Below are 20239 nucleotides of genomic sequence, written 5' to 3'. Positions count from 1 at the left end.
GTCTTTTACAGCTTGTTTACTTGCTGATTAAATGAGTTTTTCCCTGTTTCATCCCTAGAATTTATTGTGGTTCCTTTGCTCTTCCCTTCAGTTAAATAGCGGTGTACTGCTTTAACCCTGCATTACTCTGTCTATTATTTAACTTCTGACACAATATACAGACAAAAAACCCAAAACAGTAAAACCTTTATTCAAGAAAACAAGATGGAAAATAGCCACACAAAAGGTGAAATCTAGATATATGGTTATTAAATTACAAACCTTATTTTGTCTGTAGTATTTTTTTAAAATTTCAATCAAACATGTTTTTTTTTTCTTCATTTGGTGATTTCAGGCTGTGTTTTATTCTCTCTTTCAGGTTCTTCTGCTGTCTCAGGCTGTTTCTGGGCGTCCGAGCAGTCAGGAGTCGTTGGTGGGTCACCCAAATCTTCTTTTGCATCCACTGGTGGTTCTGAATGTGAAGCTTTTGGCTCTGCAGTAGCAGCCTCTGCAGTTTTTTTCTCTGTCAGCTCTTCTTTGACGCTCCCACTTTTGCCCTCCACCTTTTTAGCAGCAGATTCTGCAAAATATATTTGTTTTACGAGTTATGTAACATTTGAAATGTCCCATCTGCACGTATGTGTTCAATCTAAACTTTCTCACCTTTATGTTTTGGTGTTTTTGTCCCAGTCGCTGGGGTTTTCATCTTTTCTTTTGGTGTATTTGGACCGAAAACCACATTTCCTTCTGCATCCGTCCAATAAGAAGTCACCCCCAAGTCAGGTTCTCCCTCCGTGACCTCAATCTGAGAGAAAACAAAATAAAGTAAGACATCTACATGTCATAAAACAGTCAGAATAAATCACTATTATCCATGAAGTGATCTTCACTACTTACCAAGGCAGCTTACTGAAGCCAGAGCTAATAATTACTACCAAAACATCCCATTTCAAGAAGAAGTAAACAAAATGTTTCTCTTATTATGGTAGTTTTTGACTATCACACAATTTTTTTTTATTGTGAGGCTTCATTGCACTTTTTAAATCCACAAAAACTTTAGCTGTTCAACTGTCACATTCTAATAAACTTGGAAATGGCCTCTGAGGATACTGAAGTGGGGTAATGTGGAGTTGTTATCAGCAGTCAGTATCTTACCTGCAGTCGACAGCCGTCAGAGCAAGAATCAAAGAAATTCTCATGTGGGAGTCAAGCTAATGGCTGGTTTCAGTTTAGATTTCTGCTGATTCAAAACAACTCCAGTCTCAAAAACCTTCCAACGGCAGCAACAACGTTAGATGTTTATTTACGCAGACGACCATGCTGGTCTGTGGTTTTTTGGAATATTTGTACATGTGGAAAATAGAACATTTTCTGCAACTCCTAATGTCTGATAATAATCAAAGGTTTTATAGCACTTCAAGCAACTGTGGTTTGATAAGCGAGAGGTGAAAAATAATAAATGAAAGTACTATTTTCTTTAACAACTTTACATTTAGATCAAAGGGTTCATTACTGACAGGAAATGATTCACAATGGAAAATAAAAAATGATGAGCTACTATTGTTTTAAGAGTCACTATGCTGAAAATGTTTCCTCCTTTTATTCTGATGTTCTCATAATACTGTCATTATCACCACTTACTGTCCTGGCATGGTTACTTCTGCATCTATTCTTATTTGTCCAGACAGAAATATGTATTTTAAATGAAGGGTAAAACAGTTGTTTAAAAATGTGTCTGAAGTGGGTAAAGTTTTTGCATCGATAGTTGCTGAAGCTATTTTGAACCATTCTTGATATTAAATTTTCAGAGACTTTCTAAAAGGGTTATGGTGCAAACTCAATGGCTACATTCATCTTTTATATACAAACCATTTAAAAATGCACTGAGCATTCCGGATCTACCCGAACACCAACAACAAAAATAGACATAATTATCCTATTATGTTGTTTAAATGAAATGAACCATTAATAAAAGGTACTCATGTAGCTTTGTGGGCATGTTTAACTTTTGTGTTATGAAAAAGTTAGGGATTTTCTGAGCTTGGTCCTAGTGAGCTTGATTTTGTTGCTCTGTTAGTTCTTTTTCTGTGTTGAAAATTGGAGCCTCATCAATCAAGTTCACCTAGCATATCTAGCATCTGAATCAGGGTTACAGAGGAGTGGATTGTGGTTTGTTTTCATGCTGGATCTAGATCCCCAGGCTGTCCAGCTCTACACAAATTGGTACCGGGAAAGGGAAATGTGCACTGAAATGAAAGAGAGGACGGTGAGAGGTGGAAGGTGGAGGACTGAAATCAAAGCGAGACAACTCAAAAAGAAGAAGGAGGACGAGGAAGTGGGGGAAGTACATGCTGATTTTTATTAGTCTCATCAGGAAACAAGGGGAAACAGGACGTGAAACAACAATCACTAATGTAGGTTCTAACGGTGACTCACAGTGTCCACTAAAGTAGCATCAGTTTCACCAAACAGAACGTAATCATTAATGATGGGTGGTGAAGGGGTTGTCATGACAACAGTGGAAAAACATCAAAAGTAATGTGGAGACAGCTTTCACTAAAGGCAGTGAGACACAGTGATGTCATGATCACATTTAAAGTGGCAGTGAAAGCAGTTAAACAATCTCAGACATATAATCTGATGAAATTACAGATGTTTTAATACATTTGCTACTACTTTGCTGCTCAAGTTTTCTAACAAGCTCGTGTAAAACTGACAGTGACATCATTTACTTATAATCTTGCAAGTTTTAGAGCTTTTGTGAGTTTTAATTTATCTTATATATCATTTATGCTGAGTTTCTCTTGAGTATCTTTTGTTCCAGAGCAGCTTAAGTTAACATGCTCATGTAGCTAAGAATTGCACCATAATACTGACTCTTATCTGTCAGTGCTCCAAATTCAATTTCATAGTTTAGGCCCCAGCTTTATCTGGCTTTATTTAGGCTGCAGATGTAAGAGATTTGAAAATCAGCCATTCTAAAACAATTGGGAGATGTTATCGATAATTTAAAACAGAAGCAAAGTCCACAAAATGTGTAGCAAATGTAAAAACATTCACATTTCTAACATTCTACACTAACTTATTCTGCAACTTAGCTTTGGATCTGAACACACAACACTTTAACAGTCACTTTTCCTTGCAAAGTAATGTCTAATTTATTCCTCTAAAGTCAATACATTCTTCTGCATGCCACAGCTTTGCACAAACAAAAATTGCACCAGTTACTTTTGGAGTTGGTTCAGATTACCTTTTTATGTTATTAGATTTGTAAGTATTGGACCGAATGGATACCTATAATTATTTATTTCTGAACATCTGGAAGATTTATGTTGACTTTCAGCACCTCTTTAGTTTCTTTTCGACTCTACACAAAACATTTAACACATTCTGAAGCCCTTTCTTTATCCTTTTAGCTGTTTCCAGTATGTGCCATTTACAGATATTTACGATAAGACTTGGACCGCTCTTATTTTTTCTTGCCGCCTGCCTCTTCGGGGATGAACACACTTACGGTGAAGTCTCCGCTCTCCGTGCCGTACTTGTTCTTCACCAGGATGCTGTACTTGCCGGAGTCCGACGTGTTCACAGCCGTGATGGTGAAGCTGGCGAACTTGCCCGACTCAAACTTCAGGATGCAGTGCTCGTCGGACGTGATCTCCCGGTCGTTCTTCAGCCAGGTGACCTCTGGCACCGGGTTGCCCGAAATGTTGCAGGTAAGATTGAGAGCCTGGGGGAACAACATGAAGTGCAATTATTCTAAATCAGTACTTAATTTAATTTAAATCAGAGGAGGTAGAAGATAAGAAACCATGTCGCTGAGCTGCTGAAACTGTTTACCTTGCCCTCTTGTATAGTAACCACATCAGGCAGACCTCCTGCTACTCGAGCACGATCTTTAAAAAGAAGGAAAGAAGACAGTTAACTTTGTCATTCTTTATCAACGTTAACGCATGTACTAAGCAAATTTAAACATATTATACAGGAAAAGGAAAGCCTGTTTGAGCTGTAGGTTTAGTTGTGCTTTTTATAAGCTTGAAGCTGAACTATCTCTTTATTGAAAGCTAATAAACTGTTTAAGGTTTATTCTAAAGTTATATCTACCTAAAATCTGCTCAGAACTCTTATCAATAAACAGCTGCACTTCCTGCCTTGAAATTAAAAATGTTAAACAGCCACATTTGATCAGGCACTAATGATTTCGAAGACCTGGGAGACTAAGAATCTTCACAGACCAGTTTAGCTACGTTTTCACTTACTTCTCTCTGCCACAGCTGCAGCTCTGAGGATACAAACAAAGAAGAAACGAGTTAGATCAAAGATGCTGTGAATCAGACACGAAAATAAAGCCCTAATCTGTGTTAAGGTGTTCACATTTATTTTCCTTAAATAAATAAAGCTACCTCTCATGTTCGTGTAGAGCTACATATACAGTATGATCACGCTGTGCATTAACCAGACACTTTATAATAAGTTGGATTTGTTTTAAGATGGTAAAGAGACATTCAAAGAGCTATCTACAACAGGTAAGATATTATCCTTTCACAGAATCCACTTCAAAATATCTGCAAAATTCCTTCAAGAGGTGGTTGTTTGTAAAAACCACAATATATCATTTGATTATGCAACACAAAAAACCATCTAATCTGCTCACAATCATCAAATCCCATTTCCTGTCATTTAGATTACCTCATCTCCTTTTCTTATTTTCAGTTTTCACTTCAAAATAATCCTCTTGACCAACTAAATGAGCTGAGTTAAAGCCAAATCATTGTCACACATTTGCTTTCAATGAGCTGCCGAACATGTGCAGCCTATAAAGTGTCCAGTGGTTGTAAAACTGTGTGGTAACGGAGCGCTTTGCTGCAACTTACTTGAGTCTCTGGAATTCTGCGAAGGCATCATCAAATGCTGGAAGAGAGAAGACGTTTGAAGACATTTTGTTTGGTTTAGTGGTGAAGAAAAACTTGCTTCAGAGTTTGTTTGGCATGAAGCGAATGTAAAACATCTGGTAGTTTCAAACGTCTGCAAAACCTACATCATGCCTTTTACCCTGCAGAGCTCATGTTGTTAAAATCCTTAAAAACAGTTTGAAAACGATCTGTGATAAAGCTAAAGTTTAAAGCTCAGGTTTAAAGTCAGGTTTTGAGGTTCTCACCTTGTCCAGAGAGCTCCACGGTTCTCCTAAGGCCGCCCTTTCCGTCGTTGAACTCGATGGCGTATTTGCCCATGTCTTTCTCTGTGGGGTCGGTGATCTGAAGCCACAGCTGATCTCCAACCACACCACTCTTTATGCGGTCAGAGAAGGCGATGGCAGAATCCCTGTCAGAGAGAAGACACACAAAACTCATGTGAGGTAGGCCAGAAACTCACAAATAAACGAGCAAGAACGACCACGGGGCTCGTTCCTGCAGTCCTTCTGAGGTTTATCTGCACAACCAGAACATTCAGAGTAGCTGTAAACAATTTGTCTCAGCACATGTCCATGTAAACCCACTTGTAGTGCCACGTGACTTGGAGTAAATCGTTGTAGTAGCTGACGAAGGTGTAGAGTCGGATTCCTTCATCTGTGCTTGTGATCTTCAAAGGAGTGGACGAATTGGCTACAAAATGATCATTTGAAAAAATATATTTAAGTTGATCACAAATTAAGACCATTATCTGTGGGTTACATGTTTATTCTTACCAATAAAACTGAAAACTTCATTCATCAAGTCTTTGAAGCCTGAAGAAGAGGAAAATCTGGTCATTAAATGTGACTTACATGCTACATTTACAGTCTGACGTGGATAAAGTTACCCTGATCCGTCAGATTCAACGTGGACGTGTCTTTTCCTCTTTCATCCTTCAGCACAACCTCATACACGCCAGCATCCTTCTTGGAAATCTGACAATGAGAGCAGCAAAGTCAAATTTATGCATCATCTTCACCTTTATAAAGACTGATTTGCAAAAAAAAAAAAAAAAAGCAAAACATAATTTAAAACAAAGAGTTGCAAGAGTTAAAAAAGGCCTTTTGTGCAAAACAGCAACAAAAGAAAGAAAAGTAAATTAAGAAAATTACAATTTTGGTGTCATAAATCTTATGATACAATATATTAAATTAGTTTTAAATTAGATTATTATTATTAACAAAACCATGTAGAAAATGTATGACGGAATATTGAAACTCTAAATGATTGAATATAACTCTTTAGATTTTCGCATCACTGGGGTAAAAAGTGCCTGAAAAATCAAGAAAGATCTAAACATTTTTGGGAGTGTCATCCTAAACACTCACAGCACCATAAGTACAAAAATATAGACATGAATAAATGAATCGTGCTGCACTTTGTTCTCATTTTCTGACCTGGGCTATCTCCAGTTTCAGGACTCCCTCTGTGAAGCCGAGATGTTCGTCCGCCTTGATCTCGTGTCCATCTTTGGCCCACTGAGCTGTAGTCTCTTTCTTCATGTTGCCAACCTGAGGAGCAGCACAGCAGATCTTAGCCACTCGGAAAACAGTTCAGAGTGAACCAGTTTAAAAGAGAAACCTCTCGCTCACCTTGCATTTCAGAATCACGCAGCACTCTGGAGTGACCTCGTAACCCAAACCTTCGATAAAGTGAGGACCTGGAAAACACTTTCAAAGCTCAGTATACACATTTTGTTATTTTTAGTCCATCAAAAGGGGAGTTTTTAACCCAGAATTATTAAAAAATGGTCTGTTTCACCTTTTTTTCTATAAGATATAGATCACAGTCTTACATGTATATAACAAAAAGACAGATCAGTTAGTCAAAAAATTTTAAAAAATAATTAATTATGTTTCATACCTTGCTTTCTGAACCATTCTTTTCTCTGGAACTCTGATTCCTTCTGCAGCTGCTTGAACACTGTAAATGAAAATGGCTTAAAGTGATTTCAAATGAATTTACCCAGTTCTAACCGTAAAATCTTATCATATCTACTTGGCTCCAAACAAATCTAATCAACAGAGGACCAAGCAGCTCACTATAGTTAATTTCTAGTATAGTTACTATGGCAACTCACAGCGATCATACTAAAAAGGTTATTTATTGAAGCACCATCAGGGGTTAAATCTTTTTCAAGGCATTGCTTGAAATAATACAGCAAATATATATTTAATTTAAACTATGAGCAGGTTGAAAATCTAAAATTCATCAAATTACTGTTGCGAAGATCAGACATGACAACATTTTAATGATATTTTAAAAATAAAAGTTATCATAACTTACTAAATTTTAAAGTTGTTTGATTTGTTCCAAAATGCCAAATGATCAGAAGTAGTTGAGGTTTAAAAAAAGAGGGTAAATTATTCTGTATATTTAATAATCTACCCTCTATTTTATGAGAAAGACAAGAAAACAACACATAACAAACCCATGGAGTTCTGCTGCCATGCTCGTCAGTTATTATTTCTTGAGCTCACAACATAATTTATAAAACCTTTTACTGCCCTCCAGTGTTGAGAAGGAGTCAGTGCTGAGATCTTTGTTTGCCTCTGCACACATTAAGCCAATTAGAGGTCAAAAAGCTTGTTCACTTAGCTAGGAGGTTGGCTTACAGGCCTTGATGCAACTTGATCAGAGGAATTTATAATAAACTGGGGATGATTTTATACGTTTTACATATGCTATATCTATACTTTAAAAATTTGGGTCAATGCATTTAAAATACATATATGTATTTACAGTTTTAGACCCTTTTAGGCTGAACATACCGTCTCCAATCAGTACCAAGCTGGACTGGTTTGTGGCTTTCCCGTCTGTCATCTGGAAGGTGTACGTGCCTTCATCTGCCGGGGTCAGAGACTCCATGAGCATCTCAATCACGCCGGTGTTCTTGTCAAAGTTCATTTTGTATTTCTGTGAAAAACCCCCAATGACAAACAAGACTCTTAGTAGAACTTTTGAAGTCGTTTTTGCAAGAAAAGTTTTAACCCGTATTGTTACTGACCTCCCCCTGAGAGAGAACGTTGTCGTTGAAAACATAATCGACTTTGCCGTTCGCTGAGATCTTCTCCGCCTGCAGCCAAAAGCGCACTTTGCCCTTCTCCAGCAGCTCCACGGCCAAATCTGACTTCAGGGGAATAACTGGTGATAGGAGAGGGGTGAAGAAAAACTGTGAGTGGTCTTAAAAAGAAGTGATGACCAATTATTAAAAAAAAAAAAATCAGTCCCACTCCGATGAGCTGTGAAGCACTTACTGGGGAACTTGTGGTCATGACTGACCTCCAGCAGCCTCTTCAGTTCTGATGAATGACAGGAGATTCATAAAGATAAAAAGAAAAAAAAGCAATAACTTGTGGTCTTTTTATTTTCATTTTATCTTTTTAAACCCACCTTCCTCAGAGAGAGTATAGCTGGATGAAGCACCATCAGTGTGAGTGACCAGGCACGAGTAAACACCGATGTCCTCCTCCCCGAGGGACGCGAAAACAGCTTTGGACCTGCACAGAATATATTGTATTAAATGCAAGGATAATGTCTGGACTCAAACAGTCTCAGGTAGAAATGCTCGATGATATCAGTCATAATATCTGTGATGCTGGCTTTAAAATAAAATAACAAAACTGATCATGTGCCTCAGCTGGTGTGGTTCTGGCTTATTTCTGGATTATCACTCAGAGAAAATCATTCAGGCTTTTAAAAGTAGATAGCAATTTATAATATGGCTAATATTTATATATACTGTATAAAAATTATGTATGCAACCACCTCTAATTTCTAAATACTATTTATAGTGTGAAGTAAATAAAACTCAGTCATCTCACTTGTTTCCCTTGGTCTCTATGGCCAGGCGGCTGGTGTCTGTGATTTCCTCGTAGTTCTTGGCCCACACGAATTTGGAGTCAGGGGTCAAGTCACAGCATTCAAAGTTCATGGAGATAATACCATCATCATCAACTTCCACGACTATCTCCTTAGTGCCTGAAAACAAACAGAGGTAACCCTTGTGCTGCTTGTCACCCCACCCTGATTACATCACGTCTGAAGCACATTCATCACCGTCATCCCACCTGGTTTGGTCACAGCAGGGACGGGCTCCGTCACATCTGAGGTTTTCCCGACACCTGCTTTGTTCTGGGCGCGCACTCGGAACACATACGACGCTCCTTCTTTAAGATTCTTAACCTGTACATAAAAAACAGACGCGCTGATGAAACAGCAGCTGTAGCCGGGTGTGGAGATAAACGTCTCAGAGAAACTGACACCAGGTGATGACCTTGATGTATGTTTTCTCTGTAGCCTTGGTGTTGACTCCCCTCCAGTCTTCCTCTGGCGCGTCAGCTTCCTTGATATCAACGTAGAACCCGTTGACCGGATCGCGGCCCTGGTACACAGGAGGTCTCCAAAGCAACGCCACGGAGTCATTTCTCACTTCTCTAACCTGCAGGTCATGAGGGGGTCCTGCAGGAAAGCACAGTAAGTTTGGCTGTGTTTTATACATTTTTACGGAGTATGAAAACCCTTTTCATATGTTTGGCAACATTTATGGGCCCACAAAGAGGAAAACGGTCTTTCATTATTCTTTGTATGTCAGCAGACTTTGCTGTTTATGTAAATGTAACGTTATTAATCCCAGTCAATAACTGTTCAGAAACCAGGATCATATGTTGTAAAATAAATATGTATTTCTTCATTGTATTGTGCATTGTGAGTCAAAAAGTCGCAGCTTGACAAACCAACCTGGTACAGCGATGGTCCACTCCTCACACAGGAAGGTGTTGCTGGGCATCGATGGGATGCCGACACCTGCCATGTTGGCTGCTCTCACCTGGAACTGGTACTTCCTGTTCTCCTTCAGGTCACACACCTGCGCACGACGAAGCCAGAATGTAAACCATCGCATATCAAACCACCAGCCTTTGATAAAAAACACCTTTTTTAGGTCCCCTCACCCTGTAGGCCCTCTCACTGACGGCCTTGATGTTGGCCTCATGCCACTTCCCCGGCACTCCATCGATGACCTCACGGTAATCAACAAAGTAGCCGGTGATGTCAGCACCACCGACGAAGGTTGGCTGCTTCCAGGCCAGCACCATGGAGTCACGCACGCACTCCAGAACACTGATGCCATAGGGTGGAGCAGGTGAGGCTGAGACAGAGGACTTAAATTAACACCAAATAGCCTCTGCAGGGAGACTGAGCTCATGGGAAAGTGAAATAACGGGAAACTGACCACATCTGGTCTAATGCACTTATGAACTTTAATTCATGAAATTATTTCATTGTTGCTTTAGATATGTTGCTAGGTATGCAATGTGTCCACAACAAAAAGTACAGGTTACATAGAATTTGTAGTAAGAGAACACACAGTGATTACAGAGACTAGAAAATAGGTGGGTGAAAAGTGGGGCAAACAGTCAAAGAGATCTGAAGGACTGCAGTCCCAGAAAGGTCAAATGTCCTGCTCTTGTGCTGGTCGGGTCAGGCAGGGGGAGATGGAGTGGCTCCCATCGCAGAGCACCTCTGTGTGTTAAAGTGCTCAGGAGAATCAGGGTGGAAACATGTCCTCGTGTGACAGACAGCAGGCCACCGAGTCAAGGAGGCTGGGAGGAAGGACTGTGCTGAGTTTTAAAAAGCTAAGTGGTGTTTAACGGGTCTTACCTGAATCAGAGCACCAGTGGAGCAGTCCATTTGTAATGATTATGGATGATTTGGATGCAGCATGAAAAATCTTTGCTCTTATAACTACTTTCATAGATTTTTAAATTAGGTGGAAATGTACTTATTATTTTTATGTTATATTTCCACTTTGACTAAAAGGTTTGGTGCTCACCTGCTATTTCTCTCCTGGCCTTTGAACCCTCCTGATTAGCAGAAGCATCTACAGAAAACTTACATGCCTTTTGGCCCTCGGGCTTGCTTCGATCTTGAATCTGAACGCTGATTTGCCCAAATTGTGCAGCTAGGATTTGGTCAGTAAGTGGTTCAGAAACTGAGCCTGACTCTGAGAGGGGGCTTTCTACCAGGTCTGGGGCCCAGGTCTCGCTGCCTACCGCCTCCCCCTTCCTTTGACCTTCCTGGGGGTCTGGCTCGGCAGCCCTGGCCCCCTCCCCAGTTTCAGTGTCAGCCTGAGCTTTAATGTGCTTTTGGACAGTGTCAGGGGATGACTGGACAGTTTCATGCGTGTCCGTCCAGCGTGGCTTGTGCTCGGTTAGTTGGCACGCGTTACCCCCCGGCCCCATCGTCGACAACACACCATGTGGAATGCCGCCCCCTATGGGTGTTAGCAAAGAAAAGCAAAATAAGTTTTTTTTTTAAACAGGCAAATGAAACGTTTCCCACAACATTCAAAAAGCACAACACAAGAAAAAAAGCATGAATGTAAACAAGTCATATCTATCTCATCAGCCTATCAAATACAGAGCAATGTCTTCATCTGACTGGGAGGGAAAATGAAGACAAGATGACCAACAGGTGACATCCAGTGGAGGAAGATCATGCAGGAGTGTAAAGCAGAGCAGCAGATGAGTGTGCACCATTTATGAAACAAAACTTGTCTACAAAACTTTTCATGTTCAGTAAAGTTTTGTACATGCTGCATGAGAAATCAGTGAGTTACATGTATAATGCTGAGAGATTGTTTTTAAGCAAACACATGCTGGAGAGCAGCCAGATCTGGACTGACAAACACTACAGCAGCAGCATTGTTTCTGTACATTTGTTGACCATGCAGGAGCCAGATTCTGATTTAATAAAACCATCTAAAACTTTCAGTAGAATCTGAATAATGTGTTTTGTAAGACGTGTTGCCCAAATGCACGACCCGCTGCAAACCTGAAACTAGACTTAGTACTTTTTTTGTTTCAAGAGTCTTTTGATGTGAGATGTGACACCCAGGGTAAAAGTTTAAATCGTGTTTAGTTTGTAACATTATACAAAAACTAAGAATTTTAAAAAATTTCTTGAAGAGGTGGAAAGTGATGGTTAAATACTTGTGAGGATCTTAATGCCTTTCTTAAAAACAGCTAAGCTGTAAATTAATTGGCTTTTGGTGAAAGATTAGCTCTTAGACTGCCTGCTGGATACAAAATACATCACAATCCCATAAAGTAAACCACTCTGGCAGGTTGTATGCACAAACACTAGCTCTAAAAAAACCAAAAGTTTTAAAATATAAATGTTAAACATTATTTGAAATCAGTAGAACCAAACAATTGACCTGTCTGATTAGCTGCTGATACAAAAGTTAGAACAAGACAACAAAGAGCAGGGTTCTGCTGAGGTGATAGAGGTCCGTCTCTTGGTACCTTTAGCACCACGTGGTGTTGCCGACACATCTTGTGTGCAGGACAGGTGGTGGTAGGGGGTGCGGGTGATGGTGCGACAAAGAGGGCTGGTTTGTAACAACCGCTGAATTGGATCAAACTGACCCAAAATAGAGGAAGTCTACAAGTCCTGACCCCGACCCTGCTTCAGGCTGTGCAGGGAGGAGGAGGTGGTGAGGGAAAAGGGGGGGTTGGGGGATAGACCGTCATGTAGAATAACATGACAGGGTCACCGAGGGGAACCAAGGTGTAAAAGTGTAGGAGATGTGCAGATGAAGAGCTGAAGACACGTTCATGAAAACAATAGCAGCTTTGGTTCTAATTGCAAAAAAAAAGCAACGATTGTTGCATGACTTTTCATGTTATCTTATGCAACAAAACCCCCAAATAAAACTAATAATCTTACAGTGAATGATGCTCAATGGATTTTAGGAGTCATTTTATGATTAGATTATCTCCTTTTAATCAGTTAATCTTTTATTAAACTTCATGTTTCTGTGCCTGGTTTACTTAGTAAACAAAAAGGTTTTTTTTAAAAGTCTTAAATATTTTAGCAGAAAAGTGTGGCAATTCTTATATCAATTATACCAAAATTTATACCAAAAGTTATAACTTTCACATTTACATAAGTTGACCAAATACTCTAAGCACTTTTGTGTCTGTGATTAGGACTTACAGATACCATAAAAGTCAAATTAAAATGCTAGATGGATCAATCTATAAAAATCCCTTAAAACACAAATCTGAGTAGAAATATGGACCTAATATTTTAGTATCCTCTAATTACTGTTTTATATTAAGTAAATTTCTCTTTATTTCACTCACAAATTGCAGCTTTCACCTCCACAGGCTCTGATATTTGGGAGAACTGGCTGAGTCCTGCTGCGTTCACTGCCCTCACCCTGAACACGTACTGCTCACCTGTGGTCAGCCCGTGGCAGATGAACCTGCAAGTCATTTTGACCAAACTTATAAAGTATAGTGGTTCTTATCAGAATTAAATAAAAAGAGATGAAGAGTCGATTTTACCTGGTGCCCCTTACAGGCTTGTTGTTGCACGGCTCCCACACATTGCTACCCACCACGCTCCCCTCGATGTAGTACCCCACCAGGTCTTTGGCATCACTGGATGCCTCCCAGCTCACAACGACAGATGTGTCTGTGTTTCTAGTGGCAACAACCTTTCCTGGAGCAGATGGGATATCTGTGGAGAAAGAGCATTAAATGTTTTTTGGCTCATTGATTGAAAGTGTACAACGTCACCGCTGCATGTATGATGCATCCGTGTTTAGTATTTGTGCCCAAATGACAGACACAGTAAATTGGGTATACCATGAATGGCTTTAAGTTACACATAATTCACTCAGTATCTGGTGTGACCACTTTAAAACACCTCCACTTCTTCTTGGTGAACTTGGCAGACAGGTTGCTTTAAAATATCGTAGAAAAATTGCCAGTTTTTCCTGTTTTTGACTCCATGATTCTCCAAATGCCTCTAGTCAGACTGTGAAGCAGAAAAGACACTTTGCATAAATCCGTATGTTTGTATGTCTTCTCACCAAGTTTGTCGCCAACTGTGATGGCTTCAGTTGGGTCAGAGGGCTCACCGACACCAGCGGAGTTGCAGCAGCGAACACGAAAGGAGTAGGATTTCCCCTCAGCGAGATCAAACAGCGCAAAGCGAGGAGACTTTACTGGGATCTCTGTGTTCACCCTCTGCCAGCTATCTGTGCCAGAAACACACTGACATGCAAAGAATGAGGGGTCAAATGGGTGTGAAACAGCTCAATGCGCAGCAAGGACAATGAATAGTTGATGATGTTAAAAGTTCACCTTCTCCACATAGTACATGACGCCCTCCAGGCCTTTCTCTCCAGGAGGCTTCCAGCTCAGCACTACGTAGTTTTTGGTTGCTTCGGTCACCTGCAGCTCAAGAGGTCTACCAGGAACGACGCTCTCTGATGGTCAAAAGATCAGGCACCAACATCAGGTGAATGGCAAAAAATGGATAAATTTGATCTGCAGAACTGACTGATAATAAAACTGTGATTTTCTACCAGCAGGCTCCTCCTCTGTCACAATGATCTGTCCAGTCCAGGGAGCAGAAGTACCTAAAAAACACATAAACAATCAATATGTTCAAATAATTTTACTTTTTCTGTACTTTTTGCTAATTTCAAGTCAACAACTGTTTTAGTCAGATTTTTACTTTTAATAGACCTTCTGGATATAATGAACAAACTGTCCAATTAAGTATAAGTAATAAATGCCAGACCAGATTCCCAGGCTGCAGTACCTCTCATGCGGGCGCGGTCAGCCGGGTCCATGGCAGCCACCGGCTCTGAGACTCGAGACGGGTGGCTGATGCCACTCTTGTTGACGGCACGGACGCGGAAGGTGTAGGAACGGCCCTCCACCAAACCAGTCACTGGGAAGCGAGCAAACTTGACCGGCGTGTCGTTGCATTGAATCCAGTGGGTCGTTCCTACCTCACACCTGTTCAGTTTTTAAAAATATCAGTCTGTGCAAAGCGCCATTTATAAGTGGCTGCTTCATGAAATGTAACAAAGCAAAATATTTCCAATTATATACAATTTATCAGATTTTAACTGATAAGAAGATTTTTGCTACTGTTTTTCTCATCATGATAGCTTTCCACTTTGCGTTGTAGCTTTCAAATTATACTAATTATGAATATGTTTCATAATGGGAAAAAAAGTGCTAATATGGAAATTAAGTCTCCTGGATGTAAAGCCATTGTGGGTGGCAATCTTATAATAGGAGACTGACAGAAGTTTCTTATAGTAGTGGAGGTAAAACACAATAAAGGAAGTGAATGACTAACCTGTCCACAAAGTAGCCCAAGATGGAGTTCCCTCCATCAACAGCTGGTTGCTTCCAGGTGACAATAATGTAATCCTTGTTGGCATCCAGACAGCGGACATCCAGTGGAGCTCCAGGAGCGCCTTCCACTTCAGCATCAGAGTCTAACGCACACAACCTCATCAGAATGGTCAGCATGAAAACTCTTTCTGCAGAGCTAAATGACACTGAACATGTAATATTTCATTGTTTTATTTGATTATTAACCAAAGTAAATCCACCTGTGTTTAACTGGAAATTGTTCAACCAGATCTGACTGTCAGGGCAAAATTGTATGTGGAAAAATGTAAAAATCTGAACCTTCTTGCCCTAAATGGCATTTACTATGAACAGGTCAGTGAGTCTGAATGACACCATTATTTTTTTTTTTATGTGGAAACGTTCTTCCCATATCCTCATGACAAATGCAAGCTTTCAGATAAACATCTGAACAAACTTGACACACAATGAAAATAAGATTTCAAATCAAATATTTTAACTGCAATCAACAATGGCATGTGTAGAGAAAAAATGCCATAAAAAGAACCCCTTTTTGACCAGTTAAGACATATAGATAGATATTTGATCCTTCATACACGAAGTAGAAAAAGATAATTTGTTCATGGCTCTGACAGTCTTTTTGAGAACAGGTTATGTTTATTTGCTAAGAAATTTAAAAAAAATTCTATCTAGCTGCATATTAACTTAGCATGTGGAAGCATATTAATAATAAACAAAAAACATCTTTCATCATTTTATCATAGAGACCATACTTGGTATTTTTCTTTGTTTGGATGACCCTGAACTAAACACAAGGGAAGCAATGAGGGTCTAATTTCCTGCCTCCTCATTATAACTCCTGTGTTGATGCCGAAACCACAAATGTCAGGTTGTCCCTGAAGGCAGCAAAGATAAGCTCGGCTGACTGCTTTTTCCATGGCATGCAAACAGATGTCAGAGACTTGACTCTCGGTGGTGCCTCCATTAGAGATATCCTATTTAAAACCCCTCACTGACATTCAGACGCTGATAAATACAGAGTTATTATCAGGTGCCAGGGGTACGTGCTGTTGTGACTGTGACCTTGATCTCATGAAACAAAAACAAACTGAAGAATTCATTTGTGTTGACTAGGACTGCAGGTATTTAGGTCATATATCCAAATAACATAGGTTGGAGTTATTGGATGCTTTTGGATTGCCTGTGTAAACTAAAGCAGAACAAAGGTTCCCACCTCTGACAAACACGTAGGCCGAATAGGTTTCATATCCAGACTTGGTGGAGACGCGCAGGGTGTAGAGTCCCTCGTCCTCTTTGTTGAGGTGGGTTAGAGTCAGTGTGGCTCGGTCCCCACTCCAGTGCATGTGGGTCCACTTAGAGGAAGTCAGCAGAACATCTTAATGACAAAGCAGAGAAGGTTTAATTATATTTTCAGAAAACAAAGTGCACACTACAAACATCAGGTTAAAAAGGGCTTTAAAAGTGCGTTAATATGGCAGGAACTGTCTACCTACCATCTCTGTACCACTGGATTTCTGGCTGGTAGCGGTGCAGGGCAGGGTAGATGATGACCGTACACCCCAGACTCATAGTCTCGCCCTCTCTTCCAAACGACACTCCAAACTTATCAACAATGTGAATCTGGAAGGTGATGCCGTACTCAGAAACTGGGCCAACTAAAGACAAAGCAGTAAAGCCAGACAATTAGCTGAATTGACGCTTCACAAAAAAACAGTGTGTTTTGAAAAGCTTGACTCATGGAAAGATAACTTCTAGACTCTCTTTACAGCATACAAAGCTCTAAGGAGCTGACTCTGACAGGCTGAGTTAGGATTTAGCTTTTCCAGAACGCTTGACATACAGATACTGTATAGTTGAAAAGGACCAGACACTTACAAATTACGTAAATTATGTATTTTCCTCTAGTAACAACTTCTAATAAATGCTAACAATGGTTTACTTTTACTAGTTTAGCATTAATAAAAAAAGATGCATGTTTAGACTTGTTTGGAAGTGTTCAATCTATTAGCATCTTGACAGAAACTGACAGCAAATTCACACTTACGTCTGGGTGCTGGCAGCGACTCATCAATGTCACCTTTGAACCCTATGGGAAAAAAGCCACAGTTACTATTAATACTTACAGTACACAGTGTTGTATGACACTCAGGGTGGACTGAATGTACAGTATTTTATTATATGATATGCAACATCTCATAAAGCAGCTTTAAATGGACAAAACTTTTTAAAAAATGAAGTCTGTGTGAAGTTGTTCCAAATAATTTTGGATCGATAGAGGAAGGGAATTTGTTGAGATTTAGTAAAACCTACGTTTGACAACGACAGAAGCAAATGCGGACAGCTCTCCTTCTGAGTTCATGGCAGAGACACGATACTGGGCTGTGTCATCAAAATCACATCTGAAAGAGATCATGCACTGATCAATGCCAGCAATATGCTGATTCTGTCACTTTAGGATTCACATTTATAATGCCCTTCCCACACCTTAATCCCAGCCTTTGCCCTCTTGACCATGTTCATAATAACAACTATGTGGGCCCCAACCTTAAAGCATTCAAAAAATCTGAGCCAGGAATAGTCTGGCAATAAATAGACACCACCAGTGATGTCATTTCCACCAGGTGATGTGGATCCCTGTACTTGAAAGTATCTGATGAATGAAGTATGGCAGAAGCTGATAAAGGCACACCCAAAAGAAGAAAACAAACAATACATCTTGTGAGTTTGGTTGGTTAGCGAACAAAGATCTTTCTTTGATCTGAACAATGATTAGACATAATACATCAGATAGGAAAAAATGTATTTACTGACATTTACTAGACTACATGTCAACATTTGGGCTACATAGACATTCAATTTGCAAAATAAAAATACAAGTATTTTTGAAAGGTAGATTAAGTTGATGTGTTTGGTGATAACATGCCTTGTTACTTTCTTGGATTTGGTTGTAATATCAGTACTGAACTTTTACAGTTTACCAAACACAATCTTGGGGCTTGTTGAGGAAAATGAAGAGAAGACAGCGTGTTGAATTGTTGACTGTCTATGTTAGCCTATCTGCTTTAATGACAGCTGTATAGTTTCCCATCCTAACTTTCCCAACACTTCTCCATTTTAATTATGCAGGTAAAAACATTTATTTTCTTTCAGATATAAATTCGGTGATACATAATTGGATTGGCTGTAAAGTTTCCTAGATCTACAAAACTCTTTGTGATGATGGTGTATAAGAGAACTTACTTGCTGATCTCCAGCGAGTGCACATTGTATCTGCTGTCAAGTTTGAACTTGCCAGGGTGGGCAAGAGGGTCAATCGCAACATTGTTTTTGTACCTTTTGATTAAAGATAGAAATATCACAGATGAAATGAAGCAGAAAGGCTTGAAGATGATTGAAAAGGGTTTTGAGCTGTGAATGATAGGACAGAGGGTGGTGCATTTCTGTGACCTACCAGACGACCCTGGGGTCAGGCCAGCCGCTGACAGTGCAGTGCAGCCGCACACACTGCTTCTCCCACACAGTGTGGGAGCGAGGTTTAATCACAAACTCCGGGGGGTGCATCAGGCTGTCTTTGTTCATACGCTTAAAGTGTTCCTCGTGCTCATGGATCTAAACATAGCATATTTTAGCACTTAAGATAGTGTCGCCATTGTCGCCAGTAAACTTTTGAACCAAACGAAACAAATCATCATGACTTCATTCAGCATTAAAATTACATGCCTGCAGTGAAACAAAGATTTTACACTGCAAAATCTTTGCCTGTTTTTGTTTTACACATGCAAGACACACAGTATGCACTTTTTGCACGTGCTACAAGTGTTTGTGTTTTCATTATAGCCTATGAATAGCCAAAGGGCGGGGGGTGTAGTTGTACACAGTCCAGATCATAATATGACAGCACCACTGGGACACTGCTTCCGTGTGTCTCAAGAAAAGCAGTCTCCTCAGGAATTTATCACCTACTTTTGAGGCTGTCTGGCAGAGGACAGATAAATGCAGCGAGGGAGGTAACTGTGGCCTCTGTGATGATTGTTAAATGGCATGGTACTACTTCATATAATCACCCATGAACATAAATAACTTCCTTGAGTAAAATGTTGTAATGAAAACCACTTATCCAAATGCACTCAGCCTCTCTACTCACTGGAACAAAAATACTGTGGTTTGTAAGGAAGCCAATATGCTTAAGTTGTGAAGACAAATATTACTTTTCAAAGATATTTTAGTGCCCAAGATAACAATATGTGATTTTGTAAAAGAGAAGGGTATAAAAGCATACCATGAGCAACATCATAGATGAATTACTCCCATAAACCAGGTTGGTCATCTAGAATATTTTCAGTAGATGAAACCAATTCCTGGTTTCATGGTAAAATCTGTTTGCTGCTATTGTTTAACCCCCCCCCCACCAAAAAAAAAAAAAAATCAAGCAATGTAGTAAAAGGGCACATATTTACTGTCTGTAAGGGATAAAGTCAGTTAATAAGATTGGGAGGACAAATGGTCTTCTATGACACTGCAGCTTTCTAGTCATGAGTGCTTTACAGTGATTTCACAGCAGATCTGGGAGAAGTCTGCAGGTTTTTGCAAATACACATCAAATAAATACTTCTACAGCTCCTAGAATTGAGCAATGTGTCCATACTTTCAAAGCAGCTAATCAACAAGCAACTACTGGCAAAATGTTGTTGTATGAAGTACAAAATCCCCTCTTTGGAATTATCTAAAAAACCCAAATTAATCCGTCTGCAAATTAATCCAAACTTTCGAACATTACAAATTTGTACAAGTTTTCCATTGTCTCATAAGCCCCTTTCACATTATGGTACCACAATATGGCTGCACTCCCACTTCCCCATGTCATACCTACTCATAAACTCAGCTCTGTGACCACCTGCCTTGGTGGCTCAGAAGTATAACATCAGTGGATCAACTTCATTTGCCTCTGTTCAAAAAAAAGTTAAAAAACAAAAACAACTGGACTTCTATTCTGTAGCTGAAGACGTTTCGCTTCTCATCCGAGGAGCTTTCTCAATTCAGAAATAGAGAGTGTGGAGTTGAGCTTTTAAAGCTGAGATGTGATGTAAGCTGGATTGCTTG

At 39.8% G+C, this 20239-nt stretch overlaps 1 protein-coding gene across 3 annotated transcripts in view; it reads right to left on the bottom strand.

Annotated features, from left to right (window-relative positions):
* Positions 1–265: 265 nt before the first annotated feature.
* Positions 266–20239, bottom strand: part of myom1b (myomesin 1b) — a 24618-nt gene continuing 4644 nt past the window's right edge. For 2 of the 3 annotated variants that reach the window (XM_017406597.3, XM_017406594.3), the window contains 35 exons: positions 18591–18748; positions 18380–18472; positions 17450–17538; positions 17184–17225; positions 16633–16794; positions 16353–16514; positions 15102–15243; positions 14553–14752; positions 14314–14367; positions 14090–14214; positions 13816–13999; positions 13286–13460; positions 13082–13203; positions 9884–10080; positions 9672–9798; positions 9208–9392; positions 9002–9116; positions 8756–8912; positions 8325–8431; positions 8189–8233; positions 7939–8075; positions 7703–7847; positions 6795–6854; positions 6524–6591; positions 6329–6442; positions 5779–5866; positions 5666–5704; positions 5477–5582; positions 5138–5301; positions 4854–4890; positions 4239–4261; positions 3820–3875; positions 3494–3709; positions 643–784; positions 266–559 (listed from right to left, as the gene is read on the bottom strand). In XM_017406597.3, the coding sequence (XP_017262086.1) occupies positions 318–559; positions 643–784; positions 3494–3709; positions 3820–3875; positions 4239–4261; positions 4854–4890; positions 5138–5301; positions 5477–5582; positions 5666–5704; positions 5779–5866; positions 6329–6442; positions 6524–6591; positions 6795–6854; positions 7703–7847; positions 7939–8075; positions 8189–8233; positions 8325–8431; positions 8756–8912; positions 9002–9116; positions 9208–9392; positions 9672–9798; positions 9884–10080; positions 13082–13203; positions 13286–13460; positions 13816–13999; positions 14090–14214; positions 14314–14367; positions 14553–14752; positions 15102–15243; positions 16353–16514; positions 16633–16794; positions 17184–17225; positions 17450–17538; positions 18380–18472; positions 18591–18718 (4248 nt within the window). In that variant the 5' untranslated portion in view covers positions 18719–18748 and the 3' untranslated portion in view covers positions 266–317. Of the gene's footprint in view, positions 560–642; positions 785–2315; positions 3710–3819; positions 3876–4238; positions 4262–4853; positions 4891–5137; positions 5302–5476; positions 5583–5665; positions 5705–5778; positions 5867–6328; positions 6443–6523; positions 6592–6794; positions 6855–7702; positions 7848–7938; positions 8076–8188; positions 8234–8324; positions 8432–8755; positions 8913–9001; positions 9117–9207; positions 9393–9671; positions 9799–9883; positions 10081–13081; positions 13204–13285; positions 13461–13815; positions 14000–14089; positions 14215–14313; positions 14368–14552; positions 14753–15101; positions 15244–16352; positions 16515–16632; positions 16795–17183; positions 17226–17449; positions 17539–18379; positions 18473–18590; positions 18749–20239 lie in introns of those variants that run through there. The other variant, XM_017406595.3, reaches the window with a different exon arrangement.

The sequence above is a fragment of the Kryptolebias marmoratus genome, linkage group LG21 (assembly GCF_001649575.2).
Source record: "Kryptolebias marmoratus isolate JLee-2015 linkage group LG21, ASM164957v2, whole genome shotgun sequence".
In the NCBI taxonomy this organism is placed as follows: Eukaryota; Metazoa; Chordata; class Actinopteri; order Cyprinodontiformes; family Rivulidae; genus Kryptolebias; species Kryptolebias marmoratus.
This window is presented reverse-complemented; position numbering and strand designations above follow the sequence as displayed.